Here is a 21,273-nt window from a genome sequence, read left to right as displayed (position 1 = left end):
AAATTATATAAAAGGCAACAATTTTCTTCAATGCTCATTAATGGAAGCTCAAATTTTCTATTTTTTTATTATTAGGAATTTGAAAAAAAAAAGTGCCCTTTTGCTTCAAATATGAATAAGAAATTACTAGTGAAATAATATTTGAATTAACACTTATTTGTCAATAACAAGGGCACAAAATGATTTTTTCTGAAATTTTTCTAAAGACAATTTTCAAATTTTTTATCATAACAAAGACACAAAATAGATATTTTTGATTTAAAAAAACAAACAATACAATCAAACTATTTGTACAAAAGAGGTCTATGCTTTTTAAGGATGAGAATGTTGTTCAAAATGAAATGAAATAAAGAAACAAATGAAAGAGAATAATACTTTAAAGGGAAAACAAGGTAGAAGAATACACATAATTTTACCTTCAAGTTTCCTACTTAACTTGCTACGTGATATGACATTAACTCATGATTTGTACTTTAAGCTTCTAACATGACTTGAAATTTAGTCTTTAATCTAATTTGACTTGACTTGACTTGTATAATATGACATGGCATGCATGAATGACTTGTTCTGCAATCTTCTGATTTCATTTGACATGGCCTTATACAATAAGACATGGCTTGTACTTAGACTTGTTCCCATATTTCTAAGTTTAATTTAACCTTAGTTATTCTCCTCACTTTTACTCCACAATATGACATGACTTGACCTTCCATCATCATTAATATATTGATAATAAAAAATGTGAGGAATAAATCACATTTTCTAACACAATTTACCAGAAATGTTTAAAAAAAAAATGTCAAGCAACTTTAAACTCTCCTTAGGGCGCAGGAATCCGCTAGTTCCGGAAACGGCACTTTTTCCTTATCTCTCCCTGCGTTCCTGTCAACACGTCAAATGCACCCATCTTTACCATTGCTCGTCCGAATTTCTTCCTCCAAATGGTTGGATACTTGGCGTTAATCTTCACCTCTCGGGAGGTGGCATCATCTAACATCAACGCCTGATCAGATTTCAACAGTCCAAGATTGTACTGCAAGTTTATGTAGTAATTCACGTCCAGCTTAGTGGGAGTGAAAGGATCCAGTAAAGCAACGGCCTCTGGTGAAGCCGAGGGGGTGCATATGGCCTTTAGCTTAACAGCATAGTGGCAGTTCATGGAAGGGTCTTGACCACCACTCCCGTTGAAGTAGTACAGACGATCTACACTGAATGAAGCACAGTGAGAAGCCCCAATTGAATGGGCACCTGCAAAGCATTGAGATGGTTTATATTAGATATAATGTAGAAGAGATTTTAATGAATTCATTAAGCGTCATTAGGAAATATGCAGGTGTACCTGAGAGAGTGACCATGTCCTCCTGCGTCAAATTCTTTGTGGCAAAAATTTGTGTCAACTGGTTTACATCAAATGAGGGACAAGGAAGATTCAATGGGGGCTCTATTGCGAGAGATGTCCTCCCGTCTCTTCGACCGCCTTCAACCGCCCAAAATAACCCACCAGCCTGAATTTGCATTCGTTGGAATATATGTTAAGCCATTATTACTGCTACATAATTCTGATATTATTATTAATGTTAAGAATACATACTTGGTAAGCACTATCTCTTGCAGCGTATGCCACTATGTCGGCACAAGAAAGGACACCCGCACATTTGGCTTCCAGTTTGGACTTGGCTTCATCAATTATGTCGTAGCCCACCGGGTTCAGATTGTTGACAAAGGAGTCCTTCTCCGCTACGTTGTCTGCTGTGGAATCAAGGAGAATTGATCCATCGCAGCCCTGCATTTTATCACCCATCACTGTTACTAACTAACATAATCAATCATGAAATAAGGGATGAAATTCAATATTAGAATACTTACTCTCACAAAGCAATCATGGAAGTGCAATCTTATAAGAGCAGCTGGTACACCAGGATTTGCTTTAACTGCTTTGGCAACAGTTTCATTGATAATCTCCTCGGCCTTAGGGCATGTTTGGCTATAAAAACCTACCTTTAACCCATCCCTATTAGCTCTAACAGATAAAAACAATATGACGAAAGGAATAACCAGCAGACTCGCTTCCATTTCAGAAGAGTAGTCTAAGAGTTACTAGATGAGGGGAGAAAGCTAGCGGAAACACTTTTGGGTATGTATTAGAGGAGGGGAAGATGTGGTATATAACAGCATGATCATTGAATTGTCTTCAACGAGTCAATACGCTCTACAGAATATTACCAAGCATTGCTCTCTCTTTCCTTTTCATTTGAACTATTCAAAACATCACCTCAAGTGGAAGAATCTGACGCTAGGTTTTCCTGACACATCCCCTAACAGTTGAAGCAACACATTACATCCTAGACTTATCTACAATATCAACCAAGTCTTTTTGTGATTAATAGCGTATGGATTTTGAACCACACAAGCAAAGTATCTGATACAATTGAGCATTCCAAGACAAGGAAATTCTAGATTACGTTGAGATTACTTCACAGAGATAACTACGTGCTTTGAAGTTTCCTTCCATCAATCCACTTTGCCAAGAATGGTAATTATCTAGTTGAATATTATTATAATGTAAATTTTATACAGATATGAAAAAGTAAGAAAAACGGATTGCTATTCGTTAATTGACAGCCTGGCTATAGCAGCCCCGTGAAAGATCCATTATCGTGGAAAAGCTTCACCCCTAAAAGTTGAGTTGCCTATGAATGGTAAGTCTCTTTTATAGTTTGACGTGGTGAGTTCACCTGCTATTAATATGACATAAGAAGTTGGAAACAGACCTCTCCCACTTGTATCATTTTTAGGCTTTTACATTGGTTAATAAACATTTTACATCTAATTTATTAGGTTAAGTTTTTGAAAAACATATAAATTCACGTGTTGGTTGTTTTTTAATATAATTTAGAATTTTTTGTTGTTGTTAATCATTGTTTTTCAAAAGATGTACATGTTCAATCAAATTTTATGTTTACAAATGGTAGATATCATGCTATCTCTTGTCCATCTAAATTAGTAATTCTTTGTTTTTATTGCATCTTCTCTATTCTCTAATTTATGTGTAAGTATGTTGTTTTGGTACCATTTTGCTTTACCTATGAATGACCGAGGGATGCCAGAAAAGCACCTAATTCCTTGAATCTCTGCATCGGAAAAGTTATTTCCTTTTTACTAACAATGTAAGTTTTTAGAATAGCTATTAGTCCAATTGATTTATTTTCATCGAGAAAAGCTATAATTGGATAGGTTTTCTTTTGTTAATGTATCTATATTCTACTGTTTATCTTTTTTTTTGAGAAAACAATATTATAAATAAAATAAAATGCAAGCAACTTTCTCATTCATTAAATGTTGCCAAACCATCAGGCCCTTAAAAAAATTATGTGTTCATGTACACGTCCTTTGTGAGGGTAAAAGGTAGGGTTTCAACTAATATAACCTTTAGGAAGTCTAAGGAACTTCCCTTGAAAAGGAAAAGGGCTATTTATTTATCTAAAACTACCCAAATTTAACTTACTAAAACATTGCAACTAGCTTGATATACCCAAGTCTTTCAACATTCATCCTTATTGCCCTCATTCTAGTCTCAATTACATGATCTTTTTTTTTATCATGCATAAGCCTAAAAAATTAGGAATCAATAAATTGATTCCTATCTTGAAAGGAGATTAAATCTCTACAAGCTCTCTAAGGTACCAAGTCCTTGTATGACTAGATAACTCAAAGAAAAAATGTAGTTTCAATAAGGGGTTTGTGGTATATCCAAGGGCATTTATGCTACGATATATTAAGTTGAGCTTCAAGGATATATCTAAATCAAATACCATTATATGATAACTTTACAACTAATATGAAAGAGAAAAAGATAAGAATATAGAGTAACAAACTAGACATCTAATAATAGGGAAAAAATAAGAAAATAAGGAAAACTTTCTTGTCAAATCTAGAAGTAACAATGATTTTGTCATATTTTTTCTTGTAAAAACATGAAATAACACTCAAGAAACCATAAATATAGCTCAAAGTGAATTCTTGAGTGATGGAAGAGTCTATGGAACTAATAAAACACATGATATTTTTTCCTAATAAGAACAAAGAATATAATAATCACCAAGCATTTCACATAGATTACAAGGAGTGAAATTACAAGTAAAAATAGATTAAAAGAAATATCATTTACAAGGAAAAATTATAGCACATTAGGGCGTGTCAACAAAGATGTGTGGATGAAAAATGTTTGATATTTACAGTTCTTCAAAATGATCGCATGTTTTATACAAGATAGTGTATGCACATTGTAATATGCTTTTGTTATGACTCATACACATTTTTCATAACAAGAACACTATAGAGTATGCAAAATGAACCACTGTGAAAGATAATCAAACCCAAAACTGAACCACTACAAAGGATAATCAAACCCCTCAAGGATTCAAATCTTAACCCTCCACTCAAACAAGCCTTAGATAACTATGACCTTCAAGTTTTTTCACTACTTAATAAATAAATGTGTGTTCCAATCAAGCATATAAATTAACTAGACCCTTTAGATTTCAAAAATTAGAAATACAGACCATAGAGGTCTCTTGGGAAACTCAGTGAACTCTTTGTCTAAAAAAAACACATGGGTCTAGGATGATAGTGCAAAATGGTAGTACCTTTTATGGACAAAAATAAGAACTACCATACATAGATGCAAAATGATCTTTATAACACTTTAAATAATGAAAATATAATACATAGTTGAAAATATGAAAGACTATGTACTATAAATTTTAGAAAGGATCAAATACAAAAGGAGTGGTTTTAAATGTCACCAAAGATGCTTTTGTAGCTCTAGAGCGTCCTTCTAGATAGTTTTTCGACCTATACATACACAGATAAGACCAAAGTGAACGGTTGGGCGATTGTGTAGGAGGTTGCCTCGATCAAGCCTTTGCTTTGGTGTTTCTATCTCTACACATATCCTTAGACAAGATTGAGATAAAAAGACACCAAAAATAAATAAATAGTAAGCTAATGATATCAAGCCAATATGTAAACAACTCCAAAGAGTCATCATTCCTAAGCACAAATGTCATATAACACACTGGTGAAACGAATTGGTGAGAATTTAAAAAGTAACAATGATATTTTTTGAATGACAATAATATAATGTTAATAATACCACTATAGCAGTAGGAATGCCATGATAATGCTATATGCAAAGTGTTGTAAATGAAAGAAAGAATGAGAGAGTGTTGTATAATGCAAGAGAAGTGTTAGCAAGCAAGAAGAATATTTCATGATGTTGAAAAGATGAATTTGGAGGAAAAATGAAAAGGTTTAAGCAATGAGTGTGTGCAAGAAGTTGAGTCCACTTTTTGGCCAAAAAGTGGAAGTATTTTTCTTGATTTTTGAGATTTTTTCACAATTGACTTAAAAATTTGAAGCACTTAAATATTGAATCTTAAAAGACACTAGTAATGTGAAATGTAGTACTCAAAGTCTAATTTCCAAGTATATAATTTATTTTAATAGTATAATGATACAAATTGTTTTTTAATAGTCATATCTAGAAACCAAAGTTTAAAAATTACCTTTTTAGGATCATTCTATGCACGTGTACGAAAAGCATATTTTGACCTAAATAAAAGAATTTTTCAAAATATTCTTGTTAAATTTAGCTGTGAAGCCACCTAAGATCAATGTGATTGAAGGAAAGCAAGACAAGAATCCAGAGATGAACAAAACTCAACACTCTCCTAGCACTGAACTAGACTCACAATATGAGCTAGTGTTCTCTTCTCAATAATTATCATAAGAGAGGTGAGGGAATGTTTATATAGAAAAATATTGGGATATAAAACCAAGAGGAATAATAACTCCTTGTAGCCCAAAATAGGAGAGAGCTTTGACTACTTGGTAAATTCCAAGTACATGGTTATGCCAACTTAGGTGAAGACAAGAATTGGTTATGGGGAGGTGGCAAATAAATCCAAAAGAGGGTGTGATATTTAACCACCCAAATGTGGGTACGAATGACACATGTGATTGTAGGATTATACCGCATGCCCTCATTCTAACCATTCTAATATAACCTAAGAAAGCTTAATAATGTGTAGAAAAAATAAATATTCCCTAATATAATAGAAAATAAAAACCTACACTAACACCCCCCCTTTAGCATAGCTTTGGTGGGTGAAAAGACACAAAGATGGATCCCAACTACAAGGCCATGTCAGGTACCCATGTACAAACAATCTCTCGCAAATGGAGAAAAGGAGAAAACCTAGTGGGACAAAAATCCTCCCCAAAAGAGAGAAAAGAAAAGAAATTTACCAACACAAGAAAGAATCCCATACAAGGAAGAAGCCCTCTCTGAAATAGAAAAGATAAGAAAGACTATGTATCCTTCCCAAAAGTAATCAACTAAACCAATGGTTGATGCTCAAAACTGGATGTAGAAGGTGGACCATGATCATCGAACAACATCTCTCCACTTAGGAAGAAATAAAACCAAAGGTGAATGTAGACTATCTTCCCATTCCTGAAATGAATATGCAAGAAGAAAGCAGAAAATGTATGAAGTCTTTGAATACTGCTCAGGTATCTTCATATCGATGCTAAAAGTGGTCATGTCCAAATTAGGTTTTCTAGGCTACACTAATGAAGATGACAATCTAGAACCTAGTAGAGATGCATGTTGAACAAGATCCAAAAACTCATGAATCTCCTCTAAGAATAAAGATGCCTCCTCCAAATGCTACTCAAAAGTATCCACACTCAAGTCAAACTGTGATGAATGATAATGTGGAGAATGAACAAGAGAATCCAAAGGTTCCTCCACAACAACTGAAGAAGAATTAACTTCATCAAAGAGAAGATGAATACCATGAATAGTGTCTCCCAAGTCTAAGATATGAGACTCCACAAATAAATCTGCAATGTCTGTCAAATAGTCATCCCAAGAAAGGAAGATGATGTATTCTCTGCTGCATTGAATCACAAGTAGCCATAGATATAATGATACAAGTATCCTCAAAATAAATGGTAGATGGAGGAGAAGGAATGCAAGGTTCAATAATTGGATTTGATGTGAGAATACCCAAGTTCAAGTAACCAAAGTTCTCAAAATCAATGTTCACACTAGGAGTGTGATCAACAACCAAAGGATCAGAACCATCATTAGGTGCAAAGTATAAAAAGGTATATAACCGAGACGCATGATCCACCATCCCAGTGATAATTATCTCTCTTCTTTCCAAGTCTCAAATGATAACTGAATCAGGTGTGAACTCCATAGTCTTCCCTACTCTACCATGGGTGATTTGATAGATGGAAAGAAGATTGTTTGACAAATAAGGTACACACAACACACCATTGAATGTGTCATCCCCAATATCAATATAAAATTTCCCAACTACACTCATGTAAGTGTTGTTTCCCATCAAAATAGGTGGCATAAGTCAAGGCTCAAACGAAGAGAACATATACTATATAAAAGTCATACGATGAGAAGCTCCAAAATCTAGGAACCATCTCCCTGGTTCACAACTTGTAGCACAAAGATATTTACCTTTACCTTTAGTTTCTTTAGAAGCAATTCTTGCATGACCTTTTACCTTTGTAGATCCTGACTATTTTGAATCAAAAGAAGAAGTTGACTCAAGCATTTGAGAAGGTAGATCAATGTTATTCTTCTTAAGAAGATATTTTAGTTCATCAATATCCTTCTTATAACAAGAATGTTCTTCATGTCTAGTCCTCTTGAAATATGAGTAAGCGGTCTTCTCCTTTTTAGATAAACCACCTTTTGAAGATGATTTATTCTATGCTTGATTTGTATGTTGCTTGTTCTTGAAGTTCTTTTGTTTCTTGTCAAATTGTCCCGACTCTTTCTATCTCTTAGAATAATTAACCAACAAGGCCCGATGCTTTGATGGCTTAATGAGACCTATAGAAAGAAGCTTATGTTGTTCATGTATCAACATCTCAGAAAAAGACGGGAATGAAGGCTTAACATAAGTCAATACCATAGTTATCCTATGAGTATGAAAGATAGAAATAAAAGATGCATACTCAGGACCCAATTTATTTAGTATATTTTAGATCAACTGAATGTCCTTTTTCTCAATACCACATTCTTTACATTGTTCTCTCAAATCATTAACCTTAGTTATGAAATCCTGGATTGTTGCTATTTACTAAGTTATCATTAGTTTTATGCCCAAAGTCATTCTATATACTCTAGTCAGTTAATACTACTGAAAAGTCCAGTCAGTAAACACCAAGGTCACCGGTGTCGGTTACAGAAGAAAGACAAGTTACCGAGTTGATACACACCAAGCTATGAATTGATACATATGCATAATGTCTACCAAGTAAAGTTTATATGTTTACCGAGTAGCAAAGAAGGTATACCGAGTTAATCTGAACTGAGTGAAAACGTGTTACCAGATTCAATGAACTTGGACACATGTGAAACGTGTTACATAATTCGAGAAGATGAAACCGTTACTACATAGGAAATTGCATTTAAAGATTTTGTATGATTTTGAGGAAGAATATCCAATGAAATAATTTCTATGTTTATTCATTCAATAAAACATGTTTGTATGATCAAAGCATGAACAGATCATCATCTCAGAGATCTATATAAATAGAATGATTTGAGTACATGAAAAAGAAGGTGACGTGTAAGGTCAATCAAGAGAAGAGAGACGAAGGAATGATTGAGTCAAGCATGAAGGAATAAGATTGACAGAGATAATCACAGGTTATCGAGAAGGTTTCAGAGAATAGTTTAAGGAATAGAGAATACAAAAGTGGTTACTGAGCTGATTTATCAATTACCGAGGAATGCTATGAGCAAGGTAATTTCATATTAAGCACATAGAGTCTGCTATAACATTTTAGATGTGAAGTTGCAGATATTTTGTAAAGATTTTGATTGAAATATTAAGTTGTAATAGAAACCTTTAACAGGGTAAAAGACTCTAATAAAGTCTATAAATTGTAAAGCCTTTAACCAGGTACAACATTTTGTAGAAGTGTTTGTAAAATCCTTTAGCAAGGTGGATCTAAAGATCTTTATACTCCTAACAGGTTAAGCTATCAAAAATGGCTAAACATGTAGCTCTAACCGAGTAATCTTGATTACTGCAGTAGTGAAGTTGTGGGTGCCATCCCCACCACAGTTTTTCTCTCTAACCAAGAGTTTCTGCGTGACCAAAAATCATTGTGTTATGGAGTGATATTTTGATGCATGTTATCTTTATGATTATGTTTAGGTATTTTATATCTTTGAGATTAGCAATACATAGTTTGTGTTTATCAGTAAAACTATTTTTCAAGAAAAGTTTTGAAGTACTGATTCACCCCCCCCCTCTCAGTACATTAGACTTCCAAGTAAGACCTAACAATTGGTATCAAAGACATAATCTTGATAAAGGGTCTAACAACCTAAAGAGAAAGATCCTATCAATGGAAGGCTATAAACAATCTCGCAGCATTGTGAAGCTTCAAGAAGAATTGGATCATGCTAATCAAATGATTGCAGATATGTAGAGGCAAATGCAGAGATCACTAAAAGTCAGAAGAAGGTTGTCTGATGATTTACAAGACTCACAAGAGTTGGTGGAACAAATTGAGACATCATCTGAGAACAACATATCAAAAGAATCTGAAGAAATGATTGCAGAACTGAAAGAAAAGAACAAAGCACTTAGTGAACAGATAAAAGAAATGAGAAGGGAACATGAGTATTTTAGCACACAGATGACTGAAAATCTTGATGCATTGAGAACAACTGAAGATAATAAGAAAATTATAGAAGGAGAAAAATAACAGCTAGAAGCAATGGTGACTACAAAGAATGAGGAAATATCAAGGATGACTGTAGTTTAACATAATCTATTTGATCAATTGGACTATGCATATCATGAAGCTACACTAAAGGAAAATGAGAACCAAGCATTGAAACTTGAAATATCAATATTGACCGATGAACTAGAAGCAGAAAAGAAGTCAAAAGAAACATGGAGGAAAAGCCATGAAGCATCAAAAATGTTGGATGGGCAACTGAATATGAGAAAACCCAACAAAAATGCAGGACTTAGTTACAAAGGAAACAACTCTACCGAGAAAAGGATCAACACTATCGAGAAAGGAGAATCATCCAAGCAAGTTGGAAACATAGAGAACATCAAGGACAAGAAGCCTACTTGCAACTACTATGGAAAACAAGGACATACTGCCAACGTTTGCCGGATCAGAAAAGGTAAGCAATTAGATGTTACTAGGTTTTATGATTATTGTTACAATTGCAATAAGTATGGTCACACATCTAAGCAATGTAGAACAAAGTCTGTCAATAATTATCAGAAGGCAAAATACAAAGGGTTTTGCAAAAATTGCAATAGATATGGACACAACACCGAGAAATGTTGGTTTAAGTAGAAAAACTATATGAGGACTCCACATCGAACAAACACTAGAAGCTACCGAACTGACACAAATCTCAATCGACAATATACTTCAGTACCATGGGATTACAATACAAGAATTTGGTGTGAATGCTGTGGAAGATATGGACATATAAGTGCAAACTGTACGATAAGGTTTGGAATGAACAACCAGAGATCATGGAGAAGTCTAGGAATGGCATGTTTTCATTTTCACAAAGTTGGACACATAGCTAAAGACTGTAGAGACCAACCGAGAGGAGATATTGAGGAGATAAAAAGCAAATTGCAGAAATTTTGGAAAGAAGGAAAATGTGTCAACCAATGAAGGAAGCACCTTACCTACCGAGTTAGGTGCATCTACTTCGGATTAGTAAATGAAGGTATGGAGGGACTGCATTCTCAAAGGTTAGATCTTAACAGTTCCTATGTATTCATGCACTTAAATTCAAAATCTGCATAGCTAAGATGCAATAGCAAGTTCAAAAAATTATCTAGTCTTTTGATTTACCAAGGAAGTGGTAAAACTAGTAAGCCTGTCTAGTCAATAAAAAGCTAATAAGAGAGTTAGCTGGTAAAGGGAAACCAAGTACATTTAATGCCTATTTAACCTAACCTCACGAATCCCGATAAGGTCAAAAGGAGGTATTAAAAGTATTGAGCGTGGTCATTTTTCACTTACCAATTTTCAAAGAGCAAAGCAGAGCGAATATAAAGGCGATCAAACATTTCTAGAGCGAATTCAAGGTATTTAGCAAATCTAAAACCACATTTTCAGCAGTTAACCAATCAAGTCAAGTTGTGATTATTTGCAAAGTATTTACTAAGTTGAAAGCATTTTCTGGTTATTTGAAACCCTAAGCTATTTTGTAAGCAGAATTTCAGTTTGTAATGGTCCCCAAAGTTCAGAAACCTATTGTAGTAGAGACCATTAAGAAGCCTACACTAAAATATACCTTGCCTCTCAAAGTGGCTTCCGAACCTGATGAGAAAACTACATTTTCTCTTATTCCTGATAGAGTTCTATTGATTGAAGATGTTAGATTTTATACCAAGTGTAGAGTTGATGAGCTAGGTCACATTGAGATTAAGGATATGTATGATAATTTGTGCATCGATGGAAATCTGGATAGCAAGTTTGAGCATATCAAAGTCAAGGGATTAACCGAAGCCCTAACCTGTCCTCAAGTCTTCAAACCCCAATGGGTCAAATTTGTCTTGAGCTGAGTACATGACAATTTTATGTGGCTAGAGGAACAACCTTTCAAGATCACCAAGGAGATTATTCACATAATAACCAGATACCCTATATTTGACCATGCCCGAGCACAAAAAATGATTTCATAGAAGGAATTGATAACATTAACAGGTGTTGAGTCTGATAGCAGAGGTCTTAAGTTGAACAATGTGACAGATGCAAAACTTAATTTTTCTATTAGAGTTATTCGTTATTGTTTCTTCTAGTCAGCAAGAGTAAATAGTGTACCGTGTGCAGCTGTAGATTTGGCCTACAAAAATTTTAAAAAGGGTATGCAAATTGATTTATGTGAAGTGTTGTTGAAGAATCTTTTTGAAAATCTAAATACAATTAGGAAACTGAAGAAGAATAATACTGCTAACACACTAAAGTTTGGGTCACTCCTAGTGTGTATGTTCTTCTATTTTTAGAAATTCTTTCCATTAGTCGGTAACGTTGTTTGGGAATTACACCGACCTATCACCCATAAAATAAATGATTTCATCAATCAGCTAGGTGATAATTTCAATATGATAATGGATGACTACTTCAACAAATTCCAAGAAAAGATGCATAACAGGTACAAGATTCCACCTCAGCTAGTGGAAAAATACAAGGATACCATATGTTTTGAGTTGGATACAGACTACTGTTATGTCAACGCAGTAGAACCCAGGACTCAATCACTACCACCTATGGGTTATGAAATAGATTTTGACATTGCTCAACAGTAGATATATGCCTTCTTAGCACTCCCAAGGCATGCTACCGAGAAAAGATATGGCACCTATGAAGAGGTGAAAGAAAAAGTAAAAATGAGCATAGTTGTACCAAAGGCTGCCAGGAAAGCCACAAGAATGATCAAGGACTTAACTAAAAAGTTTGGAGAAGGTTATACCTCCACTCCTACTAAGAGTGATCAATTTTCAATCGAAGAAGAGTTTGAAGCTGAAGAAGCAGCAATTACACTGAGCACCGAGTTTCCAAAGGGCAAAATTTTGAAAAGAAAGAAATAGGATGTAACCAAGGTATCACCGACCACACCAGTGAAGCGACTGAACACTAGATCATCTATTGTGTCACCCGGTAAGAATCAAAAGAATGTAAAAATACCTAAGGTTACAAAAACTTATAGAAAGAAGAATAGAAAATTAATTTTGGAAAGTGACACCGAGTCAGAAGATGCAAATAAATTCTAGATTGTAAAAAGCACAAAGGGAGATGTACATAGTGTCAACAATTTTTGTGCAAAATTGAAGGAATATGGTGGATTTGGGTCATTTAGATATGTAAAATATGATACTAGGATAGATGAAGAGAAGAGGAAAATAGAAGATACTGTAATTAGTACACTTCTCAAATTCTGAGTAGTTCCATTGGAAGTGACTAGTTTTCTTACAGAAGCATTATACTCACATATTGATAATAGATGGAAGTATGCTATGGAATCAGAGAAGCATATAAGAGAAAGAGTTTTGGTACATCTCTTTCCAGATATGTCGGTAGATGAAATAAAAAATCACTTGAAAAACTACCAGACAAATTTTCAAGTAAAACAAAGGGCCTTAAAAATAATGAATGGACTATATCTAGAAGTTGAAAATGAAACCAAAGAGAAATGGAAGAAGCTATTCAGGATTCAAGCTGAAGAGCCAAAAGGTGAAGATGAAATAGTTGACATCACCAAGAAAGATCCTGCTTCCACTATTCAGTTAGATGAGGATGTCATAGACATTGAAGCACAGGATGGAGAAATGATAGAAGGAAATGCCTATGCCAAACTTGTGTCAAGTGAATGAGTTTTGGAACAGGTCAAGTCCTATCCTTTGCTCACTCAACAAGTCTCAGCCGAGAAACCTCAGGACACAGATGAAGGCACAGAGGCTCCAAAGGTTAAACAAGATGAACCTACCTCTCAGGCCACCAGCGAGCCAACTTCTCAAGTACCTTCAAGCACCGAGATAGTTGCCACTGATACTTCAAGCAAGGAAATACCGAAGGATACAACAGAGGCTACAGGGACCGACAAAAGTGCTACCTCTACTGGGCAACATACTGAGGAAGGTCAAGTCTCCAAAGCCATTGTACTCATTCAATCGGCAAAGGCATCATCAAAGGAGAAGAAAGCAAAGCGACACAATTTTAAGGTAGATCTGTCAAAGCCTATTGTGCTACTGAATGTTGACCTAACAAAATTTAAAGGGCAAGCACTGATAGAATTTGGTGAGCTTTGAAAAGCCAAAACAGAGTAGGAAAGATAGATAGCAATACAATAGAAGAACCAAGTACTTCAGAAGGTCAAAACATTATTGACAGATATGATACTTGAAGCTACCATCAATAAAGATGCTGTCATCCATGTGCAACTGGATGAACTACTCACTCAATTGGAGAAATCAGGAGTAGAAGCATCAGAATACCTTAGCAAATTGAAGGAAAAAGAGCTAACAACCAAGATGATTGAAGAAGTGCAGAAAGAAATTGCTATAGGTAAAATAAAGCTTATTGAATTCATTGCTGAGTTGTCCCCTCAACTCAAGCATATTATTTATTTATTCCAGAAGTTATGTACATTCTCATTCTTTATCAAAGATATCAAGAATAAGGCTGAAGTCATTGAAAAGGAGATCATCGATCTCTCAACTAAATTGACTATCGAGCCAAATTCTCTTCAAATTTTTTATTCAAGGCTAGAAACACTTATGGCTCAACAGTTAGAACTTCAGAATGAAGAGCATAAAATAAGGATGGATATCATGACTCTTCAAACATTATATATTCCCCATTTGTCATCAATTCAAGAGTAGATCAACTGAGCTACCCAATTATCAACTCAAGCAGAGGGAAGCACTTTAGATGGTTAGATCACACTATCAGCTGATATTACAACTCAGATTACAGTATTGGAAAGTGTCAAGGATGCACTTCAGAACACTCTTACAGAAGCTCGTACAAAGTATAAATCTATTTTTGATTAGTTGCCCCCACCAAATGGTAACTAGTTTTGATGTTTGTCAAAAAGGGGGAGTGTACTGAACACATGACTGAGCATGAATATCTGAGTGTACAGTTGAAATTGTTAGGGGGAGCATGGAATGTAACATCAAGAGCATGGAACATCAAGAGCATGGAAATACAGAGCATGGAACATTGAGTTATGTACAGAATATTGATAAGGGGAGTATGTATTTGAACATTGTATATATTGACATTTCAGTTTATTTTGCAAGTATATAGATTTTGTATTATGACTTTGAAAGGAGTTTTGTCAAACATACCAAACTAATGTCAAAAGGGGAGATTGTTTCTATTTACTAAGTTGTCATTAGTTTTATGCCCAAAGTCATTTTATATACTCTAGTCGGTTAATACTACCAAAACGTCTAGTCGGTAAACACCAAGGTCACCAGTGTCGGTTACAGAAGAAAGACAAGTTACCGAGTTGATACACACCAAGCTGTGAACCGAGACATATGCAGAATGTCTACCAAGTAAAGTTTATATGTTTACCGAGCAGCAAAGAAGGTATACCAGGTTAATCTAAATCGAGTGAAAATGTGTTACTAGATTCAATGAACCTGGACACATGTGAAACGTGTTACATAATTCGAGAAGATGAAACTGTTACTACATAGGAAATTGCATTTAAAGATTTTGTATGATTTTGAGGAAGAATATCCAATGAAATAATTTCTATGTTTATTCATTCAATAAGACATGTTTGTATGATCGAAGCATGAACAAATCATCATCTCAAAGATCTATATAAATAGAATGATTTGAGTACATGAAAAAGAAGGTGACATGTAAGGTCAATCAAGAGAAGAGAGATGAAGGAATGATTAAGTCAAGCATGAAGGAATAAGATTGATAGAGATAATCACAGGTTATCGAGAAGGTTTCAGAGAACAGTTTAAGGAACAGAGAATACAAAAGTGGTTACTGAGTTGATTTATCAATTACCGAGGAATGCTATGAGAAAGGTAATTTCATATTAAGCACATAGAGTCTGCTATAACATTTCAGATGTGAAGTTGCAGATATTTTGTAAAGATTTTGATTGAAATATTAAGTTGTAATAGAAACCTTTAACAGGGTAAAAGACTCTAATAAAGTCTATAAATTGTAAAGCCTTTAACCACGTACAACATTTTGTAGAAGTGTTTGTAAAATCCTTTAGCAAGGTAGATCTAAAGATCTTTATACTCCTAACAAGGTAAGCTATCAGAAATGGCTAAACATGTAGCTCTAATCGAGCAATCTTGATTACTGCAGTAGTGGAGTTGTGGGTGCCATCCCCACCGCAATTTTTCTCTCTAACCAAGAGTTTTTGTGTGACCAAAAATCATTGTGTTATGGAGTGATATTTTGATGCATGTTATCTTTATGATTATGTTTCAGTATTTTATATCTTTGAGATTAGCAATACATAGTTTGTGTTTATCAGTAAAACTATTTTTCAAGAAATTTTTTGAAGTACTGATTCACCCCTCCCCTCTCAGTACATTAGTCTTCCAAGAAAAAGATGGGAATGAAGGCTTAACATAAGTCGATACCATAGTTAGCCTATGAGTATAAAAGATAGAAATAAAAGATGCATACTAGGACCCAATTTATTTAGTATATTTTAGATCAACTGAATGTCCTTTTTCTCAATACCACATTCTTTACATTGTTCTCTCAAATCATTAACCTTAGTTATGAAATCCTAGATATTGTGAAAGTTATTTGGATCAAGGTTCATCAAATCATTATCAATTTGGTAACCGCTTACTTCATCAGTTGTACGATACAATGTTTTTAACTTTTCCCAAGCTTCATGTAAAGTTTTGCATTCTTCAATCTGAAACATTAAATCAAGGGAAACATAACTACGAAGACATCCAAGAGATTTAGTTTTTTCAAGCATCCATTTTATATTTTCCTTATCCTCTATAGGTTTAGCTACTTTTTGTTCAATATATAGAGTGTACCCTAGCTACATTAGTGCATTCTATGCATGTTAATGCCAAGTTGCATAGTTATAAGGTGCTATCAATGGAACTTTAGAATGATCCATAGGTCCAAGAAAAGAAGAGCACAAGTAAGAAGATCATAAATAACACACAACAAGAGAGACCCCCTTTTTTACTCAATCAAGAATCACCCAAAGAAAAAATGATTTTGGCACTTTATAAATCAGTGCATTCACAATGCTGGAGTTGTTTTGTAGAGTTTTACAATGTCCAAATGTGGATTCAAATGTTAAAAGTATAATTAAATCTTAATATGAGAATATTAAACTAGCACCAATATGTAGTTCTAAAAAAAATATCAACTTTCAAAAAAAGAATCACCTCGATTTGAGGGCATATGTGAAAGTTACATACGTTTGAAGTTGAAAAAATGAGGATTGTCCTTTAGATCTAGTGAGAAAACTTGGTTTCTAGAAAATAAGGATCACTTGAGAAAAAAATAATAGCTCCAATACGAAGAGTGCAAAATTATGCCCCAAATAAAAAAAATTGTGCTGAAAAACGCCTCTATATGCTTGAGATATTGCACTTTGAAGTTGAGGTAGATTTTAAAAATCACAACGATGAGGAGTCACCAAATTTGCAAAAAAATCAACCACCTCTAAATTCCTTGGCATGAAGATTGAGGTTGATGCTGATGCAAGGCCAAGGTGGTAAATGCACAAGGATTAATACCCATAGCTATACCACATACCCTGTTGTAGGTGGTCTTCCGTACGAGCCCGATAGGGTCTATGTACCCTATCGGGTACTTTGAAATTTTTTATTTTTTAATTTTTTTTAAATAATTTTTCAGGAAGAAACTTTTATTATAAAAGTTTTTCCTTTTTTTTTTTCAATGGAAAAAACCTGCATAATAATTTGAATAATAACAAATATTTTGAATGATATTTTTTTCATATAGGATTTTTTTTTTTTTTTTCTAATAATGATTCAAATTTGTACCATATTATGCACATGGGCCATAGGGCTCATTTACAAAAAAATTTTTCCTTTGAATTTGACTGTCACAATAATTGATGAATTGACTATCAATCTTAGCATTTTTGGGCCTTTTGATTGCAATGGCACTATCTGTTTGGCCTCAAAATGCTTCATAAAATCAGCTACCCTCTAGATCTAACAATGAAAGCTCTGGTTCACACCTTCACCAAATTTGCATCCGGTGTTCAATTTGGATGAAACAAAAGGTAAATCCAACTTTCTTAGCTTCTCTGGACTCCATGGTGAGCTCAGATTTTCTCCATGAATTTCTAAAACAACTGCACTGCTAATAAAGAAATAGGAACCCCCTAGAAGCTATAATTCCTTGAAGATTTTATGACTCTTCAAGACATCATCAAATGCAACATAAAGAATAGTACACTTTCAAGAATGAATTAAATCTAGATCTTTGAATGTCTGCTAACCCATAACTCATAGCTATCTCTTATATCGTGTTAAATTTATCCATGAAGCGACCCAAGATCAATTTAACGGAAGGAAAGCAAGACAAGAATCCAAAGATGAACAAAACTCAACACTGTCCTAGCACTGAACTAGACTCACAATCTGAGCTATTTTTCTCTTCTTAGTACACTTAGCATAGAAGTGGTGAGGGATTGTTTATATAGAGAAATATGGGCATATAAAACCAAGAGGAGTAACAACTCCTTGTAGCCCAAAATAGGAGGGAGTTTTACCTACTTGGTAAATGGCAAGTACATGGTTATGCCAACTTAGGTAAAGAAAAGAAGTGGTTATGGGGAGGTCACAAATAAATCCAAAAGAGGGTGTAATATTCAACCACCCAAATGTGGGTGTGAATGACATGTGTGAGTGCAAGATTATGCCACATGTCCTCATTCTAACTATTCTAATATAACCTAAGCAATCTTAATAATGTGTGGGAAAAATAAATATTCCTTAATATAATAGAAAATATAAACCTACACTAACACCTCTTGGGAAAAGATCTATAAAACACTAAAGATTATTGAAGATTTTATTTTTTAATTTTTTTTAATATTTTTTAATTAATTTTTTATTCACCCTAATTTTTATTTTGAAAGCGCCTCATGTATGACAACCATAAGCAGACCTAAAATTATTATTTTTAAATTTTTTTTTTCAAATTAAAAATAATTATGTGTAGATTGTTGCCATATATTTTTTTTTTCAAAAATTGTTGACAATAAAAAGACTAAAAAAAAAGGAAAACCTAGTATTTCAATTTTATAGATTAGTTTCATAAAAAAATATACATGAAAAATAGAAAAAATAATCCAATTGTAAAAAAATTTAAATATTTAAAATCTTGACAATCTCATCTATAATGGGTTTTAATTTTATTAAAAACTATACAAAAAAGTTATTAGACGTATATCCAGCGCTACTATTTTCAAGTGACATTGACATGATCTTCAAGTTCCAAATCAAAGCAGCTCTAAAGTTAAAAGTCAACTCCCCAAGCTTCTTTTTGACTCAAAACCAGCAACAAAAATTGGCTAGAATACATTTTTTCTAAAATGGGATCCTATTCTAGAAACAAGATTTCATTCTAAAAACATGATCCCATTACATTTAAAAAAAAAATATAATAGGTCAAAAGGAAACAAGATTATATTTTGTAAATAATGAGATTGTATTTAGGATATGAGATCCTATTTTGGATACAAAGCTAGATCACATTTCATAAACAAGATATCATTTCATTTTTGAACTTTTAATTTTTTTTTTTAATAAAAATGACTCACCATTAATTTACTGCGAGTAAGTATCTAATATTGCACAGTTGACAAATTCATATTCTATAGTTTTTTCTTGAGTATTTTATTGTACAAGATCTTTACATGTGATATTCTATTTATTTTTGGAAGGAGTCAACCATTACAACAATTGTGAAGTGCAAAATGTACTTCATGAGTAGTTTTGAAGAGGAATTAAAATGGAGGATTTTTATTATTAACATTCATTTATATTTTAGAATTTGGTAATCATGGGAACGAATCATCATCAAAAGAGGAAATAAGGAGGGTCATGACCCTTGACGAAATCGACGCAAATAGAGAGGAAGAAAAATTTCAAAGAGATAGAAGAATGATGATTCAAGAAATGAAGAAAATTGATGCATATAGTTCTATGATCATTGAAGAGAAAAACATTGAAGAGACCATGGGGAATGGGATGGATGTAGATGATTTAAATATGAAAGAGGTTAATGTGGAAGATAATATTATTATAGAAAAAAATCTTGGTATGCCTCTAAATCCACCTTTCAATGATATTGAAAATGTGACAAAAGGCACAAATCCAAGTACATCTTCAAATCCACCTTTGAATGAGATGGAAAACATATAGATGATATTTATAATTATTTATTTAAAATAATTTGGATATACTTATGTTGTGATCAATTCTATTATTGTAAAAATTATAGAAACAAAAAGTGAAAATGAAATCCCTTGTGTTGGTGTAAATGAAAATATTTGTTTGAAAATTGAAATTAATATTTTAGTTAATCATCCTCGTTAGATTTATTTGTAGACAGATAAGAATCTATGCCAATAAATTATACAAATAATATTCTCTATAAAAAATAGCTATCATTTCAATGTCAACGAGCATGATGTAATTGATGAGAATGTGAAAAATGAAAAAAAGAGATGAAAAAGGTATTTTTGTGAAACAAAAAAATAGAGTTGTATCACTTATATATGCTATATATACTACTGTAAGTGGCATTGATTCTATTAGAAACAAGATTCAATCTAAAGATTAGAATGCGACACAACAAGCTATAATAATAGCTATAGTTAATAAAATAACTTTGGATAAAGGAATCTTAAGCAATATTAGAAGAATTTTGAATATACATTCTAAAAAATTGGTAAGAGTGACAAATAAAAGATAAAGTATTGACAATGATCCAATCAACTAATGTTGGAGTTTTAGTGGTCTATTCCCAAGATCTAACATGAAATAGAATATTGAAATCAAATCTTTGGTTGAAAAATATTGAAATGATAATACAAGGGTACCATCTAATGCTAGAGATGTTTTGAAATTAAGAGTGGGGTTCATAATTCATGATCTTCATCTGACACACCTATTAGACATAACTCAAACCAAATTTTATAGAAATTTTTTGATGATTAGGTGTTCCCTATAAATATTCAAATAAGTCAAAGATCATTTGAATAATATTCAATTTACCTTGGTATTGTTAAAATTACTAAACAATGAATCTCTCATTGAAAAAATCATGTTCAATTTCATTATTATCATGATTTTTGTTTTTGATATATCTGCTGTACTTTACATACTAACTTGATTAATATACTATTGAACACACCACAAAACTAAGAGGAGGATTGACTTAGACTTGAGAAAATCCTTAAACTTTTTCTATCACAGACACTTATCGATTATTTTTAACCAACTAAACACCAATGAAAGATGAAACAATAACACCAAACACATAAACTCCAAATTTTAACATGGAAAATCCAATATGGGAAAAACCATAGTGAGAATCACACACTATATGAATAACATAATACAATGTTTTAGACACAAGCCCAAGGAATCTTGCTAGTCCTAATTTGGA

General features: G+C 33.3%; 1 protein-coding gene across 1 annotated transcript; it reads right to left on the bottom strand.

The window, feature by feature from the left end:
- Positions 1-403: 403 nt before the first annotated feature.
- Positions 404-2,249, bottom strand: LOC131074112 (peroxidase 5). The gene is made up of 4 exons (XM_058010660.2): positions 1,867-2,249; positions 1,592-1,783; positions 1,340-1,505; positions 404-1,248 (listed from the first exon to the last, which is right to left on the bottom strand). Exons 1-4 carry the CDS (start codon positions 2,071-2,073, stop codon positions 839-841), a joined length of 975 nt encoding a protein of 324 aa, XP_057866643.2. The 5' UTR covers positions 2,074-2,249; the 3' UTR covers positions 404-838.
- Between the last annotated feature and the right edge of the window lie 19,024 nt (positions 2,250-21,273).

This window comes from Cryptomeria japonica, unplaced genomic scaffold (assembly GCF_030272615.1).
Source record: "Cryptomeria japonica unplaced genomic scaffold, Sugi_1.0 HiC_scaffold_492, whole genome shotgun sequence".
Taxonomy (NCBI): Eukaryota; Viridiplantae; Streptophyta; class Pinopsida; order Cupressales; family Cupressaceae; genus Cryptomeria; species Cryptomeria japonica.
This window is presented reverse-complemented; position numbering and strand designations above follow the sequence as displayed.